Raw genomic sequence first — 22,584 nt, 5'->3', positions numbered from 1 at the left:
CTCGTTTCTCTAGTATTGAATTATTTTTCCAACGATTCATTTCTGCTTTTTATGAAGTGCAAATGTTCGTTTTAAAACAGTTGGGCAATTTCGTTCTGCTGAACGGACGCCATAATAAACATGGATTTAGACATTACTTAAATTCAGAGTTTATTTCCGTAAGAATTAGCCAGAATTTTATATTCTTGTATCAACTAACACCAAAAGGATTTTATTAAAAATTAATTAATTAATAATTCGCTACAAGTTATAAAATCTTATTACATTTTTAAGTACTTTATAAATAACAATAGTGTTAGTTTTAACCTTTTTAGAGATATTTTAATAATTTTTGCGAGAAATTATTTGTTTTACTGTCATTAGTTTGTATTAAATTAAAAAACTTTTAAAGAAATTTGAGGACAAACTAAATTTTTATAAAAAAAAATGGCAACACTACTTTTATGCTTGACTGATGTATAAGTAAACACGAGAAAAGTTCCGCAACTTTTTGGCCACGACAGCGTTTCAATTCATTTAAGATTATTTAAAAAACAAAGTTTAAGATATTTTGGATTAATATAGAAGTAAATAATGGATGCTCTGTATCACCAAACCAGCAGGTAACTATGTTTAAAATAATTTCTAGTATGAAAGAAAGTCAAGTTAACAGTTTAAGGTGTTTTCACGTAACTAAAACTAACAAACTTACAAACTCTTTTTTTATGGACAATACTTAAGTACGGGATGCGGGATCGTATGTAAACGTTAACAAAAATTTGCGGAACGTGGGACGGCATTTTTGTACTTATTTATTTAAAGACTTAAGGGATGATGCTAAATTGAATATAAAGCACAAGGGAAGATTGGGGAAGGGCATAAACAATCCGTCCTTTTCCGCATTCAGTGATTTTTTGTTAACGTTTACATACGGCCTCGGTATTTCCCGCACCCCACACCACCAGTCTGGAAAGTAGGGCAGTTTTCGGTGAGATCTCGTGCGTGCAAAGCGTGAAAAATGGCGTGACCGCGCACCCTGATTTTCGTTTTTTTGGTCTAAATTTGGCTTAAACATACAAGGTGTCAGCATTGCGCATGCCAAATTTTTTTAAAAACCGGGCGTGCAAAACGTTAATTTCAGGCGCACTTTTTTTACCAAAAAAAAACTCGTGCGTGCACGCTGCTCTACTTTCCAGACTGGTCTCACTATTCAACCGAAAGTTCTGCTTATTTTTATAATGTAACAATCTAAATAATTTTTGTTGGGTTTCTAGGATGATCCAGGAAGTCCAACATCATCTTGGAAGAATGGAGTCGGCATCCGAACACGAAGCTCAGAGTAATTTTTGTTATTTAAAACAATTTGTAACTGTATAAATGTCTCATGTTGTCAGCCATGTTTTGTATTTATTTTTTTATATCCTATGTAAAAACATATGCAACAAATTAAAATGGAGGTTGTAACTTGATATGACCAATGAAAGGGATAATGTTTTTCTTAACCTTTTAAACAACTTCTTTTTTTTTTGTAATATTTTTCTACATAAAGTTTCTTTTTCACTGCATATAGATTTGTTTGTTTTTCCAGTTAGTTTTTGCATAATTTTTTTTTCGGAAAAATAAGAACATTTTTTTTACTAAAAAAGTTTGTTTTTATTTATTTTTTCAGTGATAGAAAGTGACATCCATGGTCACATGGATCATATTCTCGGAAATTGCGATCGACTTGAGATATTAGTGAACAAGGAACCTCCTAACAGAAGACAGCATCAGAGAATGTAAATTGTATATTTTAAATTAAACTTAAAGTTTTTTTTTTGTCTAATTTGGCAAGATTTTTTTTAAATGCGCAGGAAAGTTGACCAGATCCGCTTCGATTCTCAGCACATCCAATCCGTACTTCGCAACTTTGAGCATCGCAGAGGACTTAGAGATCAGCAGAAGAGGGAGCGTGATCTTCTCTTGCGGACCTCGTTTAAGACAAATGATGAGGAGAACACAGCGATTGAGATGGATTCACATCTCAACCACCACACAGGACTTCTCAGCGCACATAAAGGTGGAAAATTTTTCGGTTTTGATTAATAAAAGTTTGATTTTAAATCTGAACCTTTTTTATATACAACTTTATCCTCGATGTGGGAAGGGCAACTTTACAAACTAAACATATATTAACATTAGTTAACCCGACTTTTTTCAAGTAGCCTGTGGCAGTTTGGGATATTATTGATTGTAATTTTCCAATAATTAAACTGCTGATTAAGAGTTGGCTCAGCAGGAGTTCATACCGTTTATAGCACCTTACTCAAGGGCGCTACAGCACAAAACTAGTGGGGATTGAACCCAAGACCTCATGCTTAATTGTAGATCTTCCATTTAGAAAACTATTTTTGTTGTGTATGTTTAATTCTAGGGTAGTATATAGTCCCTTGTAGGGATGTGCCAAATCGTAAAAAGCTCGGCTCGTACGAGCATCTTAATTTTAAAAAAGCTCGGCCGAGCAATACGAGCTTTTGAATAGCGAAAATAAATACCTAAGTGACCTTTCGGTACGTAACGCAAAATGTATGCCCGAAAAAAATACATAAATTTTTGTTGTGGACACGATTTTTTACAAGTTTTTTTTAAAATTATTTGAATTAAATGTTATATCGCTGCAAGCTTGCTATAGATAAATAATTTAAGATTATATTGCTTTATTTAAAGAAGCGATTTAAAATCGTTAAAACGTGCAGTGAAACGCCGAACAAAGTTTACCGGTTTTAAGAAAATTGAACTAATAAAAAGTCTTTCAATAAAAACACTAGTTGGCGGCGTGACAACAATTGAATAACAACGTCATATCTCGCGTGATATAATAAAACCATAGAGATACTAATATGTATATATTAATATATTTATCGGTGAACCGACGAATTATAAAACTATTGCATTTAAAAAGTTATAACACTGGACGGCGTTACGATTTGCATTATAATGTAGCGAGAAGAAAAAAATTAATTTAGTTGATAATGCTCGGATAATTTAACGTGAAAGCTCGGCAAAAACCGAGCCTTTAAAAATGCCTAGGCTCGTACACGAGTACGAGCCCGAGCACTCGGCTCGACTCATCCCTAGTCCCTTGTATCCCATGGTTTTAAAACAACATAAAATGTAAATTATAAAATGGTAACATTGAGGAGTATAAAGTACAAAAGAAGGAATTCCAGGGACTTGAATATATATCTTAAACAAATAGCGAATACTTTTGCCCTTTAACTTTTCCAAAACCTTAACAAGGAATGTAAGAATTGTATATCAACCAGGGTATTGGAAAAGTTAAAGGGCAAAAGTATTTGTACATTTGTCCATTTTTTTGTCTGTATAAAAAGTCTACCAACTATTAATTACGTGTATAAACAATTTTAAATGCTTGAATTATGTGTTAAGGTATTGATGATATGTTAAACCAGGGCAGCAGTGTTCTAGAAAACCTCAGATCCCAACGAGGAATGTTAAAGGTAAAACTCATAATATGTACCAAAAATACACAGTCCAATGTGGATCTAAAACTTTTAACTAAGTATTAAAATTCAATAAACCAGCAGCATATGGTAGTGGTAATAAAACTTTTTAAACCATGCTGTAGCACGAGCAAAACGTTTTAAACAATATCTTCTGCTGAGCCATCACTTAATCAGCAGCATAATTATCGGGCAATTATAATCTATAATATCGCAAACTGCTAAAGTCAACTTGAGACTGGGTCGGAGTTACTGATGTTACTCGTTTAGGTCGCACATTCGACCTTCCCACATCGAGTATAAAGATATATAAACAAAAATTTTATTTAAAAAATCTATACTTTTTTTGATTTGTTTTACGCCGTTATATCCTTTTTGTGTTTATCTCCTCTGGGTAAGGATTATAACCCAAATGTGGGCAATACTAGAGCAAGGATGTTGACTGTTTGAAATATGTTTTTTTAAAAACTTTTTTCTAGGTATCAATTGTAAATTAAAGAGAGTTTAATTACATACATTGGCAATTTTTCTGTTTTAAGTTTTAATTAATATTAATTAAATTTATATTCTAGGGCGTCAAAACTCGAGTTCTGAACATTGCAAACACCTTAGGATTATCTAACACTGTAATGAGGTTGATAGAAAAGCGGACGACACAAGATCGAATTATTTTATTTGGGGGAATGCTCGTTACTTCTTTTATTATGTTTATTATTTGGAAATATTTTACGTAAAAAGTGTTTCCAAGATTTTTGATTTTACAGAGATATTTTTTTATTATTTTAAATCATTTATACCTTAAGTTTGTTACATAATACAAGTGCCTAATGATTTAAATAATGTTTTACTAAGAAGGGGGGTTTTTAGATGACAATACCCTAAATAAATACATATTTATAATGTTTTTGTTAACAAAAAACTCTAGAATTGTAACATATGCAAAAAAGGGTTAGATTTAATACCAGTTAATATTTAACCGGTTAAAACAATTTGAATAAATTTTACTTAATTGGTGAAGTTAGAGTTGATATGTTGGTGTTTTGTGCAATATTTTATATTGCCCAACTGTTTGAAATAAAAGGTTTTAAAAAGGTTGTTTTATTTAACAGATTTTAAATATTTATTATATTTGTTTTTTTTTTAATGTGTAAAGGTTTCTTAATCTAATCTCTTAATTAAGTATAATGTTTATTTAATCTATGTTGATGGCATATTAACTTAAAACACAGTTAAATCGATGTTAAATTTACATTGGTAAGTTGAGAATAATTAAAAAATGTGTGGTGTAGTGGTAAGAAAACTTGGTACACCACCATGAGGTCGTGGGTTCAATCCCCACTACTCTCATGCTGTAGCGCCCTTGAGTAAGGCGCTATAAACGGTATGAACTCCTGCTGAGCCAATACTTGATCAGTAGCATAATTATCGGGCAATTCTAATCTATAATATTCCAAACTTCCACAAGCAACTTGAGACTGGGTCGGAGTAACTGTTGTTACTCTAGGTTTAGGTCGCGGATTCGACTTTCCCACATCGAGAATAAGGATAAATAAAATTAAAAAAAAATTTGGTTTCCAAAGTTTGTTAGATCGCGTCTACAAAAAAGTTATCGTAAATTTTTGTTATTATTCTATTAAGTCACGTGACACTTTGTTTTGAGGCGTGTCACGTGTTTCTTAAGGTAACTTTCCACTTTTGCTGATGACGAATTTTAAATATTTACTAAAAATATATAAAAACAGCTAGACAATTACGTGAGTTTAATTTGGCCGGCTGACAAACTGACTAAGTTTAACTGGTAGCGTGGTGTAGTAGTCAGAACACTTGCAACACTACCTGACTACATGCTGACATGAGGTCGTGGGCGAGATTCCCACTGCTTTCATGCTGTAGCGCCCTTGAGTAAGGCACTATAAATGGTATAAACTTCTGTTGAGCCAGCACTTTATCAGCAGCCTGTCAGACTGTCAGAGTAAATGATGTTACTTTATGTTAAGGTCGTGAAGTCGACTTTCCCACATTGAGAATAAAGATATATGTATAAACAAATCTGTTAGTAAATTGTTTAAATTTTTCATCTTTAGTTTTGTGAATCAAAGATTTAACAAACAATTTTTTTAAAACTATCTTTAAATGTTAATATAAGTAGTAACTAAATTTTAAAAGTGGGACAACAAAAAATATGGAATATCGAGTTTTGGAGTTATACAGTGGAATTGGTGGGATGCATTTTGTATTACAATCCTCAGGGTTGCCAAATTATAAAGTGGTTGCTGCTGTGGACATAAGCCCTCTTGCAAATGCAGTCTACAAACATAATTTTCCGAAAACACTGCACATGGAAAAATGTATTGAAGGCTTAAAAGTAAAATTTCTAGATTCCTTGAATTTTAACATTTTAATGATGAGTCCTCCTTGCCAGCCATTCACTCGAGTTGGGCTTAAGAAAGATTTGGAAGATCCGAGATCGAAATCTTTTATTTATTTAATGAAAACGCTGCCGAAGTTAAAATCACCGCCGAGTTTCATTTTGCTAGAAAATGTGAAAGGTTTTGAAAATTCTGAAGCTTACAAAGTTCTGTGTAAAACTTTACAAGAATTAAATTATTGCTGGCAATCTTTTCTTGTTACTCCGAAGCAAATTTCAATACCAAATTCAAGATTGAGATTTTATTTATTAGCTAGAAGAAAACCATTAAAATTTGATGAAAGTTGGTTTAAAAACGACCAGATTTTATCAATCCTACCTTCGCTTTCTAGAGATGATTGTATAAACAATAGTGATTCTAATTCGGATAGTGATGTCATATTAACAAACGATTGTTTGCCAATAAGTTCTTTCTTAGAGGAAAATGAAAATAATTACGATGTTTCGAGGACGATTTTGGATCGGTATTTAAATGTGATGGATGTTGTTACGCCTCAATGCACATCTTCTACATGCTTCACGAAAGCTTACGGAAATTATGCAGAGGGCACGGGATCGATCCTAAAAACTGAGGATAAAGTTTATCAGTATTTCTCTCCGAGGGAGATCGCAAATTTAATGGGGTTTCCAAAAATATTTGAATTTAGTGAAAATTTAACTTTAAGACAGAAATATCGTCTGCTTGGGAATAGTTTGAATGTTGAAGTTGTTTCTTATTTATTTAAGTTGCTTATTGGGGATCAAAATATGTTTAAATAACTTGGTGTGAGGTTTAACAAACAATAAACTAATGCTAACAGTTATATAACCTAGGTCACGTATGTTGTCTGGTTCTAGACAAAACATAATTACACTACGGCCCTCCTAAATTCTTTCATACAGTAAACGAATCGTTATTTTGTTTAGAGCTGGACAACATACGTTATCCTATAACCTTTGTTGTTAAATTAAATTTCTTTAAAACTTGTTTAGCTGAGATTTTTTTCATAAAGTGGGTATTTTGGGTGAAAATATTGAAAATTTTCTTGGTGTGAATTCTTTATTGTTAACTGCAGATTTTAAATTTACAAAAATTTAGCAAAATATATTCTTTATGGGGCTTAAATAAAGTCATTAAAATACTCTTTTAGTTCAGAATTTATTTAGATAGTAATTATTTTAGGTTTGCGAAATTAAATTCTTATTTTGATTACATTTTAAAATATGTTAACCAAAATCTTTTAATTTTAGATTTTATTTAACAAATATTAAGCTAATATGTTTCCCATGCAAAATCGGGCACCTTTACCGCCTGGATGGGAAGCAAAATACGATCCTTCTTCTAAACGTTGGTTCTACCTCAATCACCGCACCAAAACCACTCAGTGGACACATCCAGGACTTGATACTCAGCAGGTGCTTGTGATGTTTTATTATCCCGCACAAAATATACATAATTGAATGGTTTTTGCTTGTATTAACTGTGTATAGCCTATATTTAACATCGGCAGCGTGGTGTAGTGGTAAGAACACTTGTTACACCACACATCAGGTCGTGGGTTCAATCCCCACTGATCTCATGCTGTAGTGCCCTAGAGTAAGGCGCTATAAACGGTATGAACTCCTGCTGAGCCAGCACTTAATCAGCAGCATAATTATTGGGCAATTATAATCTATAATGTCCAAAACTGCCACAGGCAACTTGAGACTAGGTCGGAATAACTGATGTTACTCCATGTTTAAGTCGCGCATTCAACTTTCCCACATCGAGGATAAAGATATATACAAAAAAAATTAGGGGTCAATTTATGCCATTTTTTTAATAAAAAACTATTTAATATACATTAAATCCATTCTATTTAGTATATTTTTTAGGTTACCCTTTTTCACTACATTTTGTTAAATGTTTTTGTGTTTTTTTTTATATTTTCACACAATGTAAGATTTTTTTTGTAATAATTTATCCTCAATGTGGGAAGCCCAACTTTACGGTCTAAACATTGAGTAACATCAGTTACCTTGACCCAGTCTCGAGTTGACTTTGCCAGTTTAGGATAATATAGATTATAATTGTTCAAAGTATTACTCCAAGCTTGTTAAAAAATATGCAAATAATAATAAAAATTAGAATTTGTGTAATGTTTAACATATAAATAGTTATAAATATTAGTTGTTACTTTATAAATAAAAGAGGATTCTAACAGAAATAATTTTTAACTTTTTTCGTTATATCAATAAAGTAAATTTTTATTTAATATTTTACCTAAAAAAAATCCCTATAAAGTTGAAACTAAATTAACATATTAAGCCTATTTTAAAATCCAAAAAATTAAAATCTTTGTTTTAAAGCAACCCCAACCAACTTTTACTTACCATGCTGCTGGGCCAACAAGTTATGCTAAACCAACGGAGACAAGTTTTGAGTCAACCACGTTTATGGAAGCTGATCATAGTAAAGTAAAACTTCTGTTGAAGGAATACGATATCGAGGAATCTATTGCAGAGTAAGGGTTTTCACTTTTATTAAAAAACAATAATAATATAATATTTAACCGGCAGCATGGTGTAGTAGTAGGAACACTTGTTACACCACACATGAGGTCGTGGGTTCAATCCCCACTGATCTCATGCTGTAGCGCTCTTGAGTAAGGTGCTATAAACGGTGCGGGCACTCAATCAGCAGTATAATTATCGGGCAATTATAATCTATAATATCCCAAACTGCCACAGGCAACTCGAGACTGGGTCAGAGTAACTTATGTTACTCTATGTTTAAGTCTTGCCTTTGATCTTTTTACATCGAAGATAAAGATATAAAAAAGCTTGTAGTATTTTATATTTAAATTTTTGGGATTTTAATCTTTCAGATCAGTTTTGAAGAATTCTAAAAATGTTTTAAGTATGTCAAGAATAAAACTTGCAGAACTGGGATATGTGAAGGTAAATTTAAATATTATTTATTTCATCAACTTTTGTGAATATCTCAAGCATCAAAATTCTTACAAAGTTAACCTAAGTCTTAGCTGTAAAATCAGTATTCTTGCATTAGGGATAAAACAAAAATAATAAACTAGTATTTGTTATCCTGAGCTAGTCTCGAGTTGCCTTCAGCAGTTTGGAATATTATAGATTTTAATTACCTGATAATTAAGCTGCTGATTAGCAGATGTTATCATTTATACCATCTTACATAAGGGCATGACAACATGGCAGCAGTGGGAATTGAACCCAGGACCTCTTATAAGTCTTTAAAACTCAACCATGCAACAATTGTCACTCTAAAAAACTATTATATTTAAACTTGATAAACACTTTAAATAAAACCTTTTAACTTTACAGAAAGTTGTTATTATTGTGAATGAATCAAAGATGAATATTCTCATGAGAGAGTTTGATATATCTGCTGATCTTGCAAGGTAATAACTACAGCAATTTGATGCACTTGGTCCCACTACATGAGGTCATGGGTTCAATCCCCACTGATCTCATGCTGTAGCACCCTTGAGTAAGGTGTTTTAAATGGTATGCTCCTGCTGAGCCAATACTTAATCAACAGCTTAATTATCGGGCAATAATAATTAATAGTATTCTAAACTGGCAAAGTCAACTCAAGACTGGGTCAGGGTAACTAATGTTACTCTATGTTTAAGTCATAAAAGTCAACTTTTCCATATTTAGGATAAATAAATTTTGGAAAAAAAATTTTTGACTTATCCTAAAGAACTAGAATTACTGAAAAATTTTGTTTATTTATTTATAACTATTTTATTGAATATGATTTAGTTTTTAAAAAGTTGATTTTAAAGATTAAGTTACTAATTAACAAAATGTTTATTTAAGAAATGTAATAGTTAATATTTAACATCTATATCTCATAGCTCAGTGTTGAGAACTCATGTTAATAATTTAACATCAGCCGAATCAGCTTTATCAGATATGGGTTATTCAAAGGTTTGTAACAGAGTATTATGAATTGTATTAAAAACTTAATCGTAATAAGTTGATGCAATTTGGTAATTTTTTTTTGTATATAAATTTATTCTCGATGTGGGAAAGTCGAATGCGCGACTTAAACATAGAGTAACAACAGTTACTCCGACCCAGTCTCGAGTTGACTTTGACAGTTTGGGATATTATAGATTATAATTGCCCGATAATTATGCTGCTGATTAAGTGTTGGCTTAGCAGGAGTTCATGCTGTTTATAGCGCCTTACTTAAGGGCGCTACAGCATGAGATCAGTGGGGATTGAATCCATAATCTCATGTGTGGTGTAGCAAGTGTTCTTACCACTACACCACGCTGCCGGTCAATATTTTTAATATTTTAAAACATTTTTGTTACAACAAATATTTTATTGTGTTAACAGAAAGAGAGTAAAATATTGTTAAATATTAATATTTGTTGTTATTAGAAAGTTGCTCCAGCAGGAAACTTGGTCTCAAAGTTGAAAATTCAGTTTCCTGGTGCCAGGATTTCAGAGATTAAGTGAGTTAACTCAAGTTTTAACTTTTTAGAGTCTCAGTTCAAATTACCTCCACTAAATGTTATAATGTGTAACAATTCTGTGTTTAAATTTTACTTATAACATACCTTTTCTAGTTTTTTTAAGGTAAAAAAACATACACCAGGTTCAGGGTTTGGTTCCCACTGCTCTTATGCTGAAGCAGCCTAATTATCGGGCAATCATAGTTAAAAATATCTCAAACTGCTAAAGTCAACTGGGTTAGGGTAACAAAAAATCAAATTTGTATCTAACACTTTAAAAATATATTTTTAGAGAACAACTTGTTTTATCGGGTAACAGTTTAGATGGGGCAAGATTCGGGTTAGTAACATTGGGGCATATACGAGCAGAGAGTGCCCCCCGCCCTAAAGCAACTCCAACCAAGCCCCCATCAGCCAAGGTCATATTCAAGAAGGTCGAACCAAAAAAAGTGGAACCAAAGAAAATTTCAATTGTTGAAAAACTAGAATGTAAAATAAATATTTTTTTTATTTTAAGTTTTTAAATGAGTTCAATCCCCACTGCTCTCATGCTGTAGCGCCCTTGAGTAAGGCGCTATAAATATTACAAACTTCTGCTGAGCCAATACTTATCGGGCAATTATAATCTATAATATCCCAAACTGCCAGAGGCAACTCGAGACTGGGTTGGAGTAACTGTTATTACTCTAAGTTTAAGTCGCGCATTCGACTTCCCCACATCGAGGATAAAGATATATACAAAAAAAAATTCAATTTAAGTAAATTTTACAATTTTTGTTTTTTTTAGTGATGAGAAAAATGAAAAAAAAGTTTCCCAACTTGCCCGAAGTGACGATAAACATGTGCTTGACTGCTTCTAATTATGACATCAATGTTACTGAAGGTATGATGTCACAATTCATTCTGTTTCAACTATGACATCACAGTTACTTATGGCTGTATACTTAATTATTTATTTTTTTGACACAAATTTTTAGGAATTCTGAAGCAACAAGTTGAAACAGAAGAGAAGAGAAATAAAATGAGAGAAATGGAAAAGAAAAAAGAACCTGAAGTAAAAAGAAAAGTTGACTTAGCGTAAGTTAGAACATTTAATAAAAATTTTAATGACTGATAGTTTAGTTATCTCCAGCATGGTGTAGTAGTAAGAACACTTTGCTATGTGAGTCTTGGGTTTAATCCCAACTTCTCTCGTGCTGTTGTACCCTTAAAGAGATGGTTCGGTTGTAGAGTTTCTTTTTTAATTATGTTGAAATTTTTCCAACTTGCACGAGGATACCATTATTTTAAAAATTGGTTAAGTAGTTTTTGAGATATCGGGATTTGAAGGTAAACATTGTAAATAGGGAAAGTCCCAACGCTCGCGAGTCACGTGACGCACGACGTCATCGTCGTAAAATCATATGCTGGCAGACATAGAAAAATGACCTAAATTGTCCTCTCTGACCCGTTTGTTGTACTTTTTTATAAATTTTTTTTGCAGAAAACAAACTTAACATAAAAAGCAATATTTAGCCATATTATATAAGACATTTTTTACTTTTAAAGTATTTTTAATTAGGTAGGCCGTATTTAAAAAAATTAACAAATTATGGCTATGCTGTTAATTTTAAAAATTTACCAGCCAAAAACGCTTACAAATTCTTGCAAGAAAAAGACAGGTCAACTAAGTCTTATTAAAGCAAAGTTTACTGTTGACACAGTCTTAGTTTTGTTTAAAATAAAATCACTTCATTGTTGTTAACTAATATATTGTCAAATTGTTCAAATTGGCGTATATAGCCTATATAGACGATATATACTTTTATTTTGGTTTTACTATAACAATTATTTTAGTTATATTTTTTCAAGTGTTAAGCACAAACTAAAGTTAAGGAGGGCAGCAAACATTATTATTTGTTGCCAGGGGTACAAATACTTAGGTATATTATGCGTTATATTAAAAATTGTTTGGAATTATTAATTAAAAAATCTATAAAAGATGTTAACCAGAGTATTTAGTTTATAGTTTATTGATGTATTATGTACTTTATGTGTCTTATAACCCATGTGACGTTTAGTGATTAGAACTATTTTTATATGAAACCCAACAAAATTGTCGGATATATTAAGTTTTAAGCAAAACTTACTGTTCTAACAGGTAACCGTTGCTTCAGTAACACTCAATTGACCTGTCTGTTTCTTGTAATTGTTTGTCAGCCAATCTTAGCCGTTTTTGGCTGGTAAATTTCCAAAATCAACAACTTAACCTTAATTTGTTAGAATTTTTCAAATAGGGCCTACCTAATTAAAAATACTTTAAAAGTAAAAAATGTCTTATATAATATGGCTAAATATTGCTTTTTATGTTAAGTTTGTTTACTGCAAAATTTATTTTTAAAAAAGTACAACAAACGGGTCAAAGAGGACAAAATAAGGTCATTTTCCTATGTCTGCCAGCATATGATCTTACGACGATGACGTCGTGCGTCACGTGACTCGCGAGCGTTGGGACTTTCCCTATTTACAATATTTACTTTCAAATCCCGATATCTCAAAAACTACTTGACCAATTTTTTAAATAATGGTATCTTCGTGCTAGTTGGAAAAATTCCAACATAATTAAAAAAGAAACTCTACGACCGAACCATCTCTTTAAGTAAGGCATTGTAATCGGTATAATTTTCTGCTGACCCAGCACTTAATCAGCAGCATAATTATCGGGCAATTATAATCTATAAAATCCCAAACTGCTAAAGGCAACTCGAGACTGGGTCAGTGTAACTGATGTTACTCCATGTTTAAGTCGTAACTCATGTTACTCTATGTTTAAGTCAATCTTACCACATCAAAATTTAATATAATTAAAAAAATAAAATCTTTTGTTGAAATACAATTTTTTTGCAGTCCAAAAGTATTTGGTGGGGAATCCCCTCAAACAAAAAGTATTGACACCAGTTTCCTTGACAACAGTATTTCATCATTCATGGATACAATAGGAACAATGGGTTCAACAATGGGGCCAACAATGGGATCAAAAATAGGTTCAACAATGGGATCAACAATGGGGTCAACAATGGGTTCAACAATGGGCCCAACAATGGGTGCTTCTACATCTATGGGTTCCACAGCAATGAGGATGAAGAAATACATGACAAAAGTTACAAAAGCTCAAAAAAGGTGAATTTTGGTGTTTTAAAAATTTTCTAATTACTAAGAAATTAATTTCCAAAAAGTTAAAAAGTTGTTTAGGAGATTTAAACCAATATTTTAAGGAACTTGGTGGAAGATTAGTCTAATTTTCGGAGTAACTGTTGTTACTCTATGTTTAAGTTGCGCATTCGACTTTCCCACATCGAGGATAAAAATATATACAAAAAAAATTACAAAAAAAAATTTAGTTTTAAGTCTTAATTAAGTTCAATTCTATTCACATATGTTTGTTAAAAAAATAAATTAAATTAATTATTATTTAGACAAACTTTCAGCACGGGTTCAAAACTTCGCCTTAAACCGGTGGGACCTAACCCCAGCCTGTGTATGGGTCATAACCCTGATTTATTAATTAAAACTTATGTAAACCCAATGGGTCCAAGCAGAATGAACAGAAATGGACCCCAAGTAAAGATAAACTTTTATTTCACTTTTTTTCAGTTTATAAAAATAAAATAATATAATTATTGTTTTTTAAATTTTTTTTTTACTATTTTAAACTGTGTTTTTTTAAATTTTTAAACTGTATTTTAAGTCGAATTCTTTTATTTAATTTATATTTAGTGGTTGTTTAGAAGTTAAACTTTTTATATAGGCTATAGTTAAGACTAATTGTGCATTTTATGTAAAATATTAAATATTCATTTTATAAAATAAACTTTACAACAACTTTTACAGAGGTCGAACAGATGTGGTCCCCTTCCATCCAACAGAATGGGTCCCCAAGCCAACAACGGGCTGGGTAATAAACTGGGGCCAATGGTCACAAGTATTTAGGGGGGCACTAACTTACAGGGGGTTGACTAATGTATTGGGGGGGTTAATTATGTAAAGGGGGTCACTAACTTAACTAACATATGGGGAAAACTAATATAGGGGTAACTAGGAAATGGGGGTAACTTATAATGGGGGTTACCATTAAATAGGGGTTACTAGCATATAGGTAACACACATATATAGGGTTCACTAAAATATAGGGGTCACTAAAATATAGGGGTTACTATTGTATAGGGGTCACTAATATATAGGGTTTACTAAAATATAAGAGTCACTAAAAAATAGGGATCACTAATATATAGGGGTCACTAAAATATAGGGGTCACTAATATATAGGGGTCACTTAAATTTTTGGGTCACACATATATAATGGTTACTATTGTATAAAGGGGGTCACTAATATAGAGGTTTACTCATGTAAAGGGGGTTATTATTGTATATAGGGGGCTTGCTTATATTTAAGATAGCGTTCACGCATGATAATGACATTAAAGTTTATATAACTTGTGGATAAAGAAATTTGTTTAAACTTCTTGTGTTAAAGATTGACTTTTAGATTCCGTATATTATTTTAACATTGGTTTAGTGGTCAATTGTTATAATATGTTTATATACAAAGATACCTGGTTTGATATTAATGTAAGAATATATGGGTCGCCTGAAAATGAGGGAATGAAAATTAAAGGAACGGAAAATGAAGAAAAGGAAAATGAAGGAAAGCAAAAAAAAGAGAGGGCGGAATCTTTCCTTCATTTTCAGGTTCCTTTATTTCCATTTCTTCATTTTCAGTTCCTTCATTTTCCGTTTCTTCATTTTTCGTTCTTTCATTTTCCGATTCCTTCATTTTCCGATTCCTTCATTTTCCGTCCCTTCATTTTCCATTGCCTTAAATTTCGCCTCCCCAAATATGGGAGATATTATTTAAAATTTTAATACGGTTTTATTATTTTAACACTTAAATTTTTACTAATGGTTTATTTGTTTTTATATTAACTAAGTTTGTATTAAAGCTTTATGTGTAAAATTAACAAATTTAAATGTGTTCTTAAAAGTAAAAATATTTTCAAAACCTCATTTAAAACTTTTAATATTAGCTTTTTTGTGTGTATAAATTTGGTTTTATTTACTATTATTTTTGTTTTAACAAACAATGCAGTTTAGGAATAATTTAAGTTTAAGTAAATATAGGTTTCTATATTCTAATTAATGTTAATTGCAATTAAAAGTAAAGTGTTCACAGATTTTTATATTTTAAATGTTACTGATTTAAAAAATTATATCAAAATTATTTATATTTGTTAAAACAAGGTTTTTATTGTAATATTTTTTATTACCTATTATTGAATATTTTAAATTAATTTAAAATCAAAAATTTTTATGAATTTAATTAGTAATTAATTAATGCGGATTAATTAAAAAAATTGAATTTTTTATTTTTATTACACATCTTTGTATATTGCCATTTATTATATTGCTTTGTAATTGTTTTTAGTATAGTGACGTCATAATAACAACCAGTTTTATGTCTAAAAACCTCAATTATTGCTGTAACAAAGATATGATTATTACGTCACACTTGTATTGCATGCAATAAAAGAAGAAATTCTCGACTTGTTATTTTTGATTATGACGTCACAAAGATAGATGGAATTTTTGGGGGGTTATGACGTCACAAAGATGGATTGTATAAAATAATGATTCCCGAATTCTGACCTTTTTAAAACCGTTTTAATTTGTCGAAATATTTGATTAAATATTTTAAAAACCACAGAAATATTCATGGGCGACATCGCGATAAGGCTGTTTTAAATTAATTTTTTTGTTACGAAACAGTTATGAAATAAATTCGTTTGTTTGCGGACAATTTTAACTGGTTTTAATTTTTCAACTTGAGTCATTAAACAAGTTATAATTAATTTAACTTTTCATGTTTAATTAGTTTTTTAAAAACGTGATTTAAAATTTTACTGTCGGTGGGATTTGAACTCTAAACATCAGTAACAACTAAATTAAAAATAAATTAAAATTTGGGTTATAAGTGGTTTCGAACCTCAGATGTTAAGTTGCCTCAAACTATTTTAAACTTGTTCAGTTTGAGTCAACCTTAAGATAGGAACGCTTTTGGTTCAACTTAGTTGAGTCTTAAGCAGTAGCGCAGTCTTGAGAATTAAGAAATTTAAGATTGTTGGATTTGTTACATATTAGATGTTAATTTAAAACATTAAGCGACCTCATGTTGTATGTACTCAACTTATCTGATAACGAAATTATTTCTAGAATTTGGGACATTTTTATAAAAGTTAATTTAGCAATGAATAACGCGCTTGGAATTTCCAAAAAAACGCAAAATTGCATTAATAATTAAGTTTATGTACAACAACTTTTGATTAAGTTAGTATAGTTAAGTATCTGGCAACAAAATTACAAAAAAATACAGGTTAAAGGCAGGTTTTAATAAAGTTCGACTGTTTGAAACAAGAAATCAAGCAACTATTGCCCGCCTTTACCCTCCTCCAATGCTTGTTAAAGATATAAAAGCTTGATTTTGATTGAATTAAAACATTCAACAAAATATGATGAACGACAGCAACTTGAACGCCACTATCTCTTTTAGGTAAGAAACTTTATTTTATTTAAAAATATCCTCAATTTAGTTGTGAAAATTAAATTTAAAAATAGATTGGTTTTTAGTTTAAGTTTTGTTTTCTGATTGGCATACTTTTATGTTACCGAAAATTACATTTAACCGAAATCAACGTCGATTTTTACAGTAATTAAAAGACATTTTTTAGTATTCAGGGGTCGGCAACCCTTTTCGCACTGCGGACCGATTTAAAACTGGAATCTTTTTAGCGGACCAGCCTTTAAAAAACAATTTTTTTTGCATTTTTGAGTGAAAGAAATTAATCAGTTTAGCTAATAATGATGTTTCAAGAGACGCAAATAAGGTTAAAGCAATTAATTTCTTCATCAAATAGATAATGAACATTTTTAAATGTTTCTACGACAAAATAAGCTTACAAATCAAAAATGACGTTTCTGTTTCTAAGCATTTAACCTCGAAAAAAATACGGCCCGGTAACGTACTGCTCATGGACCAGCACCGGGCCGCGGCTTGGTGGTTGCCGACCACTTGATAAAGGTTAGGGTGGATAGAGGGAGATAATAAAGTTTTTTTGTCGGTAAAATGAGATTTTTCGGGCAAATATTTTTCGGTAATATGCAAGGAGTCATTTATAAATATATATTGACTGAGTTTATTAATCTAAGTTAAAGTTTTAAAAGTTATTAAAAAGAATTATAATTATTTATTAAACTTGCCGCTGGGAGTTATTCATGGTTTTTTAATTTGTTTGTAATTAAAACACTTGAGATTGTGACGTCACTATACTTGCATATCGTGTAGCTATGACGTAATTGTAGAAAGCTTCTTATTATTTTAAAATATTAGCGTTTTGTTAATTTTTAAAACAGTTTACCAAGATTTTATTTTTTTTGTGACGTCATATATTAGATTATTATTTTATTGTGACGTAGGTATTTCGGTTTCACCACCGGCTATGTCGCCATCTTCGTCGGGTTTGCAAATTTGTTGACAATCGTCGCTGTTTTGGGGAATCACCAACTCCGAAAAAACAGCTTTAATTTGTTTATTGTTAACCTGAGCGTCGTTGACCTTATTACGTCACTGGTCATGTTACCGTTCCACATGATCAGTTATCATTACATGTACTGGTAAGATGGATATTTAGAAAGTTGTTAAAGTTAAGGTCTTAGGTTTGATTCCCACTGCTTTCATGTTGTAAGTTAACTGATAATAAAATCTATGTTTTTGGGAAATATAAATATAAAACGAGTTATTGACATCGGAAAATAAATAAAATACTCATCCGCAAGATGGCGTGGGTAAGTTAAGGGTAAAACGAGGGCATAACCAAGGTAGTGTTATAAATAGCTAAACCACGGTCATGGCATTGAATTACGAGTCGAAAAGTTTCAGGTTCGAGTCGCGCCAATACCACACTATTGGCCCCTTGAGTTTGGCGTTTTCGGATAGCTTAAACACACCAAAAGGTTTCGGGTTTAAGCCGCACCAATACCACATTATTTGCCCTAAAGCCCGGCGTTTACAGATAGCTTAAACACACTAAAAGGTTTCGGGTTTAAGCCGCACCAATGCCACATTATTTGCTCTTAAGCCCGGCGTTTACAGATAGCTTAAACACACCAAAAGGTTTCGGGTTCGAGCCGCGCCAATGCCACATTATTCATCCTTTTAAGCCCAGCATTTACTGATAGCTTAAACACCAATGCCACACTTTTCATCCTTAAGTTTGGCGTTTACAGATAGCTTAAACACGTCACAACAGCACACCCCACAAACGCTTAAAACTTAATTTTTCCAACTTGTTCGTAAAATTAAATGATTCAATTTACGTTCAGGCCGTTTGGTATGCAATGGTGCAAAGTGCAGGCCTACTTCTACTTCTCTTGTGGTTACACTTCGATTGTCTTTCTTGTTGTCATCACAATTAATCGATTCATGGGAGTCGTGTTTCCTGATAAGTAATTATTAATGTTTGTGACGTCACAATTTAAATAGAATTTTTCGGTTTCTGTGGTTTTATATTAAGTCGAAATCTCTAAATTTCAATGGGTTATTGAAATGTAAGAAGTAACTACTAGAGTAGGATTTAATTGTAAAAATAAACCATTTTAAGATTTTTTTACAAATTTCACTTTACTTTTAGTTTATGTTGTTTTTGTCTTTTTATTGCCACATTTTTACATTATTTTGGTCTAATTTTGCTTAAAACTGCGATATTTTACGTAGTATCTACTGTAATGACGTCACAATAAAAATTATTATCGCTTTATGACGTCACAGATACAAGATGTTTTTCGCCGGTCGGAAGCTAAAAGGAATTTTTCTGTTTTGCTGGGTCACAGCGCCTCTAGTGTTAGCACCGGTTTTTATTACGTCGATGTCTATGAAGGAACATTCGATTACTGGATGGAACAAATGTCAGTTCCTCTGTACTTATCTTGAACCACGTGGTTTCTGGCTCACCTACATGAAGGTAACAATACGTTTATTATGACGTAAAACAATAGAAATAAATCGAAGATTTTTTAAAAATTTTTTATTGTTTTCAATAATTGTGCTTTTGACGTAATTTTATTTTAATGACGTCACACTAAGCGATTATGACGCAGGTGCTTCGAGTGGTGTTCCAATTTATCCCAACAGCGCTGATGGTGGTGAGTTATTCGGCGATTGTTTATTATGTTCATGCAAACAACTTGAGAATCGAATCTCAATCCCATTCTTATCGATCTCCAGCCAAGGTATTATGACGTCATTATTTATTGTCTGGAGTCATTGTGTTTTTTTTACTTTTGTGACGTAATAGTTAGATATATATTTAACTTTTTTTGGTTTATTATTTTTTTAAAATTTATTTTTCGATTTAAATTTATGCACAATACTTTTTTATATGACGTCACTATGACGTAGATATCACGTGCTGCACAACAATCTGTTCGGAGCAATTTGAGTGGAGGAATGTCTGAATCTCAGAGTAGTCCGGCACTTTATCGGTAATTATGATGTCAGATTTTAATGCTTGTTCATGTTTGTGACGTCATAGTGTAAAAGTTGTTTATACTTGTGACGTCATAATACAATGTTTCTTCGCATTTGTGACGTCATGGTTTAATGCTTGTTTGTAGTTGTGACTTTATAGTTTAATGCTTGTTCGTAATTGTGACGTCATAATATAATAAATGTGTTATAATTGTGACGTAATAATATACATTTAGAATACGAAGAATTTCCCAAATCGCGATGTCGATGAAAAGACAAAATTCCTCGCTTTCCTCGAACTCCGCGAGTCCGAGTACTGTAAGTAATGACGTCATAATTAAATGATTGTTACGTCAATATAAGTTTAATAGAAAACAATATCCACTAAAAGCCATTATCATGTCAGCTAATTTGTTTACTAAATTTAACCAACTTTGAAATTGAAGAAATTTGTAATTTGTCAAAATTCGAATAATTTAAAATTCTGGCTCCCAGCTTCAATATTTGTTTACCCAAAATATTTTAAGTTTTTTATTTGTTGATTTTAAAATCATTTTAAAATTCTTTTGCTCAAATATTTTTATATTTTTGCACGCAATCTTGAACAAGTATTTATTAAAAATATTTTGATTTTCAAAGTAATTTAAAATTTAATTGTTTTATTTATTTAACAGATTTTTTTAATGAATTTTAATGTTTTAGTTTAAATTAAAAATATTTTTAATATGATCATGACGTTACAACTAAATTATGACGTAGAGAGTCTTGGTTCGATCCCGGAGTAGATCAATGAGACAAGCTCGCGAGCAGCACCTAGTGTTCCTCAGTATCATTGTTTGTTTGACTTTCACTCTTCTTTTTCTTCCAAGTCTTGTCATGAATCTAATACCTGGAAGGTACGTCATCAGTGACGTCTCGTATATGTAAAAACATGTAAACGATGACGTCACTAATTTTGTAAAATTTAAAAAAAAAATTTAAATTATGTTTATGTTTTACAACGCAATTTTTGTTTTATGACGTCACATTTTGTTTTATGACGTAATGTATAATTTTTTGACGTCACAGCGCAACTTTCGATCCTCGGTTCCACATGGCTGCTTCGAACTTGGCATGGTTGAATAGTTGCGTGAACCCTTGTATTTACGCTCTGCTGCACAAGCGCATGCGCAAAGAATACAAGAGGATTTTGAAGAAGCTTTACTCTTCATTTAAATCATGTTTACATTGTTGAAGTAAGGCCATTGTTAGCATTGTTAAACACTGGAGCACAATGGTTTATTTTTCTTTGTTTTTAACAATGGTGAACATTGTTTTGCATTGTGGGTAAGTTTTAATTCACAAAATGCAAATTTTTCTGATTTTAATGTTTCACAACAATGGTGTTCCTTGTTCCACATTGTTTAAACTTTTATTGTTTCACATTGTTTGTTTGATTGTCGTACAACAATAACTTTTTTCAATATAAGGTTGATGAAAATTTTAAGTAATTTCAAATACTTTACAAAAATAATCTTAATTAATTAATTAAAATTAATTAAAATGTTTGGTAACAAATATTAATTTTGCTTCAAATGTTAAAACATTAAAAATATTAAAACTTGTTTTAAAATAAAATAATTTTTTTTAAACAAAGTTATTTATTAAAATAAATAATTAATAAAAAATCACTAAATTAAATTAACTGATTTATCTTTAAAAATACCTAACAATGTATATTAGTGACGTCACAGAATCAATTATTTAAAACAATGTTTGATTTCCCAGTGGAATAAAAAAAATTAAATTAAAAAAAAAAATGTTCAAAATTTTGGGCCGACTTCCTTCAATTTAAATTCATTTATTTTGCGCGGAAGATCAAGGGATTATGACGTCACAGTAGCAGATGTGATTCGACAAATCTTATTATTTGCGATTAATTTAAATTTAATTCGAAAAAGTAAAATACACAATTTCTTTTATTAAAACTAAATTTCGATTTTTAGCAAATTTTTTTATTAATTTTTAATTAAACATTTATTTAATAAGGATCGTTTTATTTTTACAAATAAGTTTTAATTAACAGTTAAACTACAATACAAAATTCTTTTTTTCAAGTGTTTGGCAACGTAGAAAAAAAAGGTCAAAAGTATTTACTAAAAAACCTTCAAAAAAAATTTCATTTTTAAAGATTTTCGTTCACGAAATGAGCTACTCTACCCCGCAGGTCTTAGTAACCCTCTTACCGCGACGGTGGGCTAAATAAAACGTAGTCGGTCGGTAAAGGTCTGAAAACTATGCGCCTGTAATTAAGAACTAAAATGTTTTTGTAAATACTTAAGGTTTATTACAATAAAAGTTTTGTTTTTAAGAGTTTAAATTATTTAGGAATTAGACACAATTTTAGAACAACAGTTTTGTATAATGTTTATTGTATAACAAATAGGCTCAAGGTTAAAAGGTTACAGCTTCAAAAAATTTAGAATATTTAGAAGGAATTTAAATAAACTGTTTAACAAAAACTTATTTTAATTTGCTTAAAAATTAAAATTTTTATTAGAAGTTAAAGGTAAAATATATACACATAAAAGAAAGTCTTATGACGTCACAGAGGGTATGTATGAACAGATAAACAGAGTATATATTTAGGTATCTAAAAAAAATAAAAACCGG

At 31.0% G+C, this 22,584-nt stretch overlaps 4 protein-coding genes across 4 annotated transcripts; all 4 read left to right on the top strand.

Annotated features, from left to right (window-relative positions):
* The first annotated feature begins 482 nt into the window (after positions 1-482).
* On the top strand, positions 483-4,468 carry LOC145742077 (Golgi SNAP receptor complex member 2-like). The gene is made up of 6 exons (XM_082559827.1): positions 483-602; positions 1,254-1,318; positions 1,649-1,757; positions 1,833-2,038; positions 3,409-3,479; positions 4,055-4,468. The coding sequence occupies exons 1-6, from the start codon at positions 574-576 to the stop codon at positions 4,214-4,216; spliced, it is 642 nt and encodes a 213-aa protein (XP_082415953.1). The 5' UTR covers positions 483-573; the 3' UTR covers positions 4,217-4,468.
* A 1,103-nt stretch (positions 4,469-5,571) lies between these two features.
* LOC145742755 (tRNA (cytosine(38)-C(5))-methyltransferase-like) lies at positions 5,572-6,999 on the top strand. The gene has a single exon (XM_082560545.1). The coding sequence runs from the start codon at positions 5,665-5,667 to the stop codon at positions 6,667-6,669; it is 1,005 nt and encodes a 334-aa protein (XP_082416671.1). The 5' UTR covers positions 5,572-5,664; the 3' UTR covers positions 6,670-6,999.
* A 145-nt stretch (positions 7,000-7,144) lies between these two features.
* On the top strand, positions 7,145-14,387 carry LOC145743076 (uncharacterized). The gene is made up of 12 exons (XM_082560958.1): positions 7,145-7,305; positions 8,239-8,393; positions 8,757-8,829; positions 9,229-9,305; positions 9,768-9,840; positions 10,303-10,376; positions 10,669-10,865; positions 11,164-11,259; positions 11,354-11,453; positions 13,263-13,535; positions 13,832-13,976; positions 14,247-14,387. The coding sequence occupies exons 1-12, from the start codon at positions 7,168-7,170 to the stop codon at positions 14,343-14,345; spliced, it is 1,500 nt and encodes a 499-aa protein (XP_082417084.1). The 5' UTR covers positions 7,145-7,167; the 3' UTR covers positions 14,346-14,387.
* Positions 14,388-16,925: 2,538 nt separating this feature from the next.
* Positions 16,926-21,377, top strand: LOC145743414 (G-protein coupled receptor 84-like). The gene is made up of 9 exons (XM_082561368.1): positions 16,926-16,959; positions 17,883-18,080; positions 18,789-18,911; positions 19,234-19,426; positions 19,563-19,694; positions 19,864-19,946; positions 20,169-20,250; positions 20,692-20,828; positions 21,001-21,377. The coding sequence occupies exons 2-9, from the start codon at positions 18,040-18,042 to the stop codon at positions 21,164-21,166; spliced, it is 957 nt and encodes a 318-aa protein (XP_082417494.1). The 5' UTR covers positions 16,926-16,959; positions 17,883-18,039; the 3' UTR covers positions 21,167-21,377.
* The last annotated feature ends 1,207 nt before the right edge of the window (positions 21,378-22,584 follow it).

Source organism: Corella eumyota, chromosome 2, assembly GCF_963082875.1.
Source record: "Corella eumyota chromosome 2, kaCorEumy4.1, whole genome shotgun sequence".
Taxonomy (NCBI): Eukaryota; Metazoa; Chordata; class Ascidiacea; order Phlebobranchia; family Corellidae; genus Corella; species Corella eumyota.
The sequence above is the reverse complement of the archived record's forward strand: the minus strand, read 5'-3'. Positions and strand labels throughout refer to the sequence as shown.

What these genes read in the sequence shown, in the direction of transcription:
- LOC145742077 (XM_082559827.1), top strand. Translation starts at nt 574, where the DNA reads ATGGATGCTCTGTATCACCAAACCAGCAG. An exon ending in CTGTATCACCAAACCAGCAG is followed by an intron (nt 603 to 1,253) that starts GTAACTATGTTT and finishes TTGGGTTTCTAG; the next exon opens with GATGATCCAGGAAGTCCAAC. An exon ending in CCCAACGAGGAATGTTAAAG is followed by an intron (nt 3,480 to 4,054) that starts GTAAAACTCATA and finishes TTTATATTCTAG; the next exon opens with GGCGTCAAAACTCGAGTTCT.
- LOC145742755 (XM_082560545.1), top strand. Translation starts at nt 5,665, where the DNA reads ATGGAATATCGAGTTTTGGAGTTATACAGTGGAATTGGTGGGATGCAT.
- LOC145743076 (XM_082560958.1), top strand. Translation starts at nt 7,168, where the DNA reads ATGTTTCCCATGCAAAATCGGGCACCTTTACCGCCTGGATGGGAAGCA. An exon ending in CAGAACTGGGATATGTGAAG is followed by an intron (nt 8,830 to 9,228) that starts GTAAATTTAAAT and finishes TTAACTTTACAG; the next exon opens with AAAGTTGTTATTATTGTGAA. An exon ending in GCCAGGATTTCAGAGATTAA is followed by an intron (nt 10,377 to 10,668) that starts GTGAGTTAACTC and finishes ATATATTTTTAG; the next exon opens with AGAACAACTTGTTTTATCGG.
- LOC145743414 (XM_082561368.1), top strand. Translation starts at nt 18,040, where the DNA reads ATGTTACCGTTCCACATGATCAGTTATCATTACATGTACTG. An exon ending in GGAGTCGTGTTTCCTGATAA is followed by an intron (nt 18,912 to 19,233) that starts GTAATTATTAAT and finishes ATGACGTCACAG; the next exon opens with ATACAAGATGTTTTTCGCCG. An exon ending in ACTCCGCGAGTCCGAGTACT is followed by an intron (nt 20,251 to 20,691) that starts GTAAGTAATGAC and finishes ATTATGACGTAG; the next exon opens with AGAGTCTTGGTTCGATCCCG.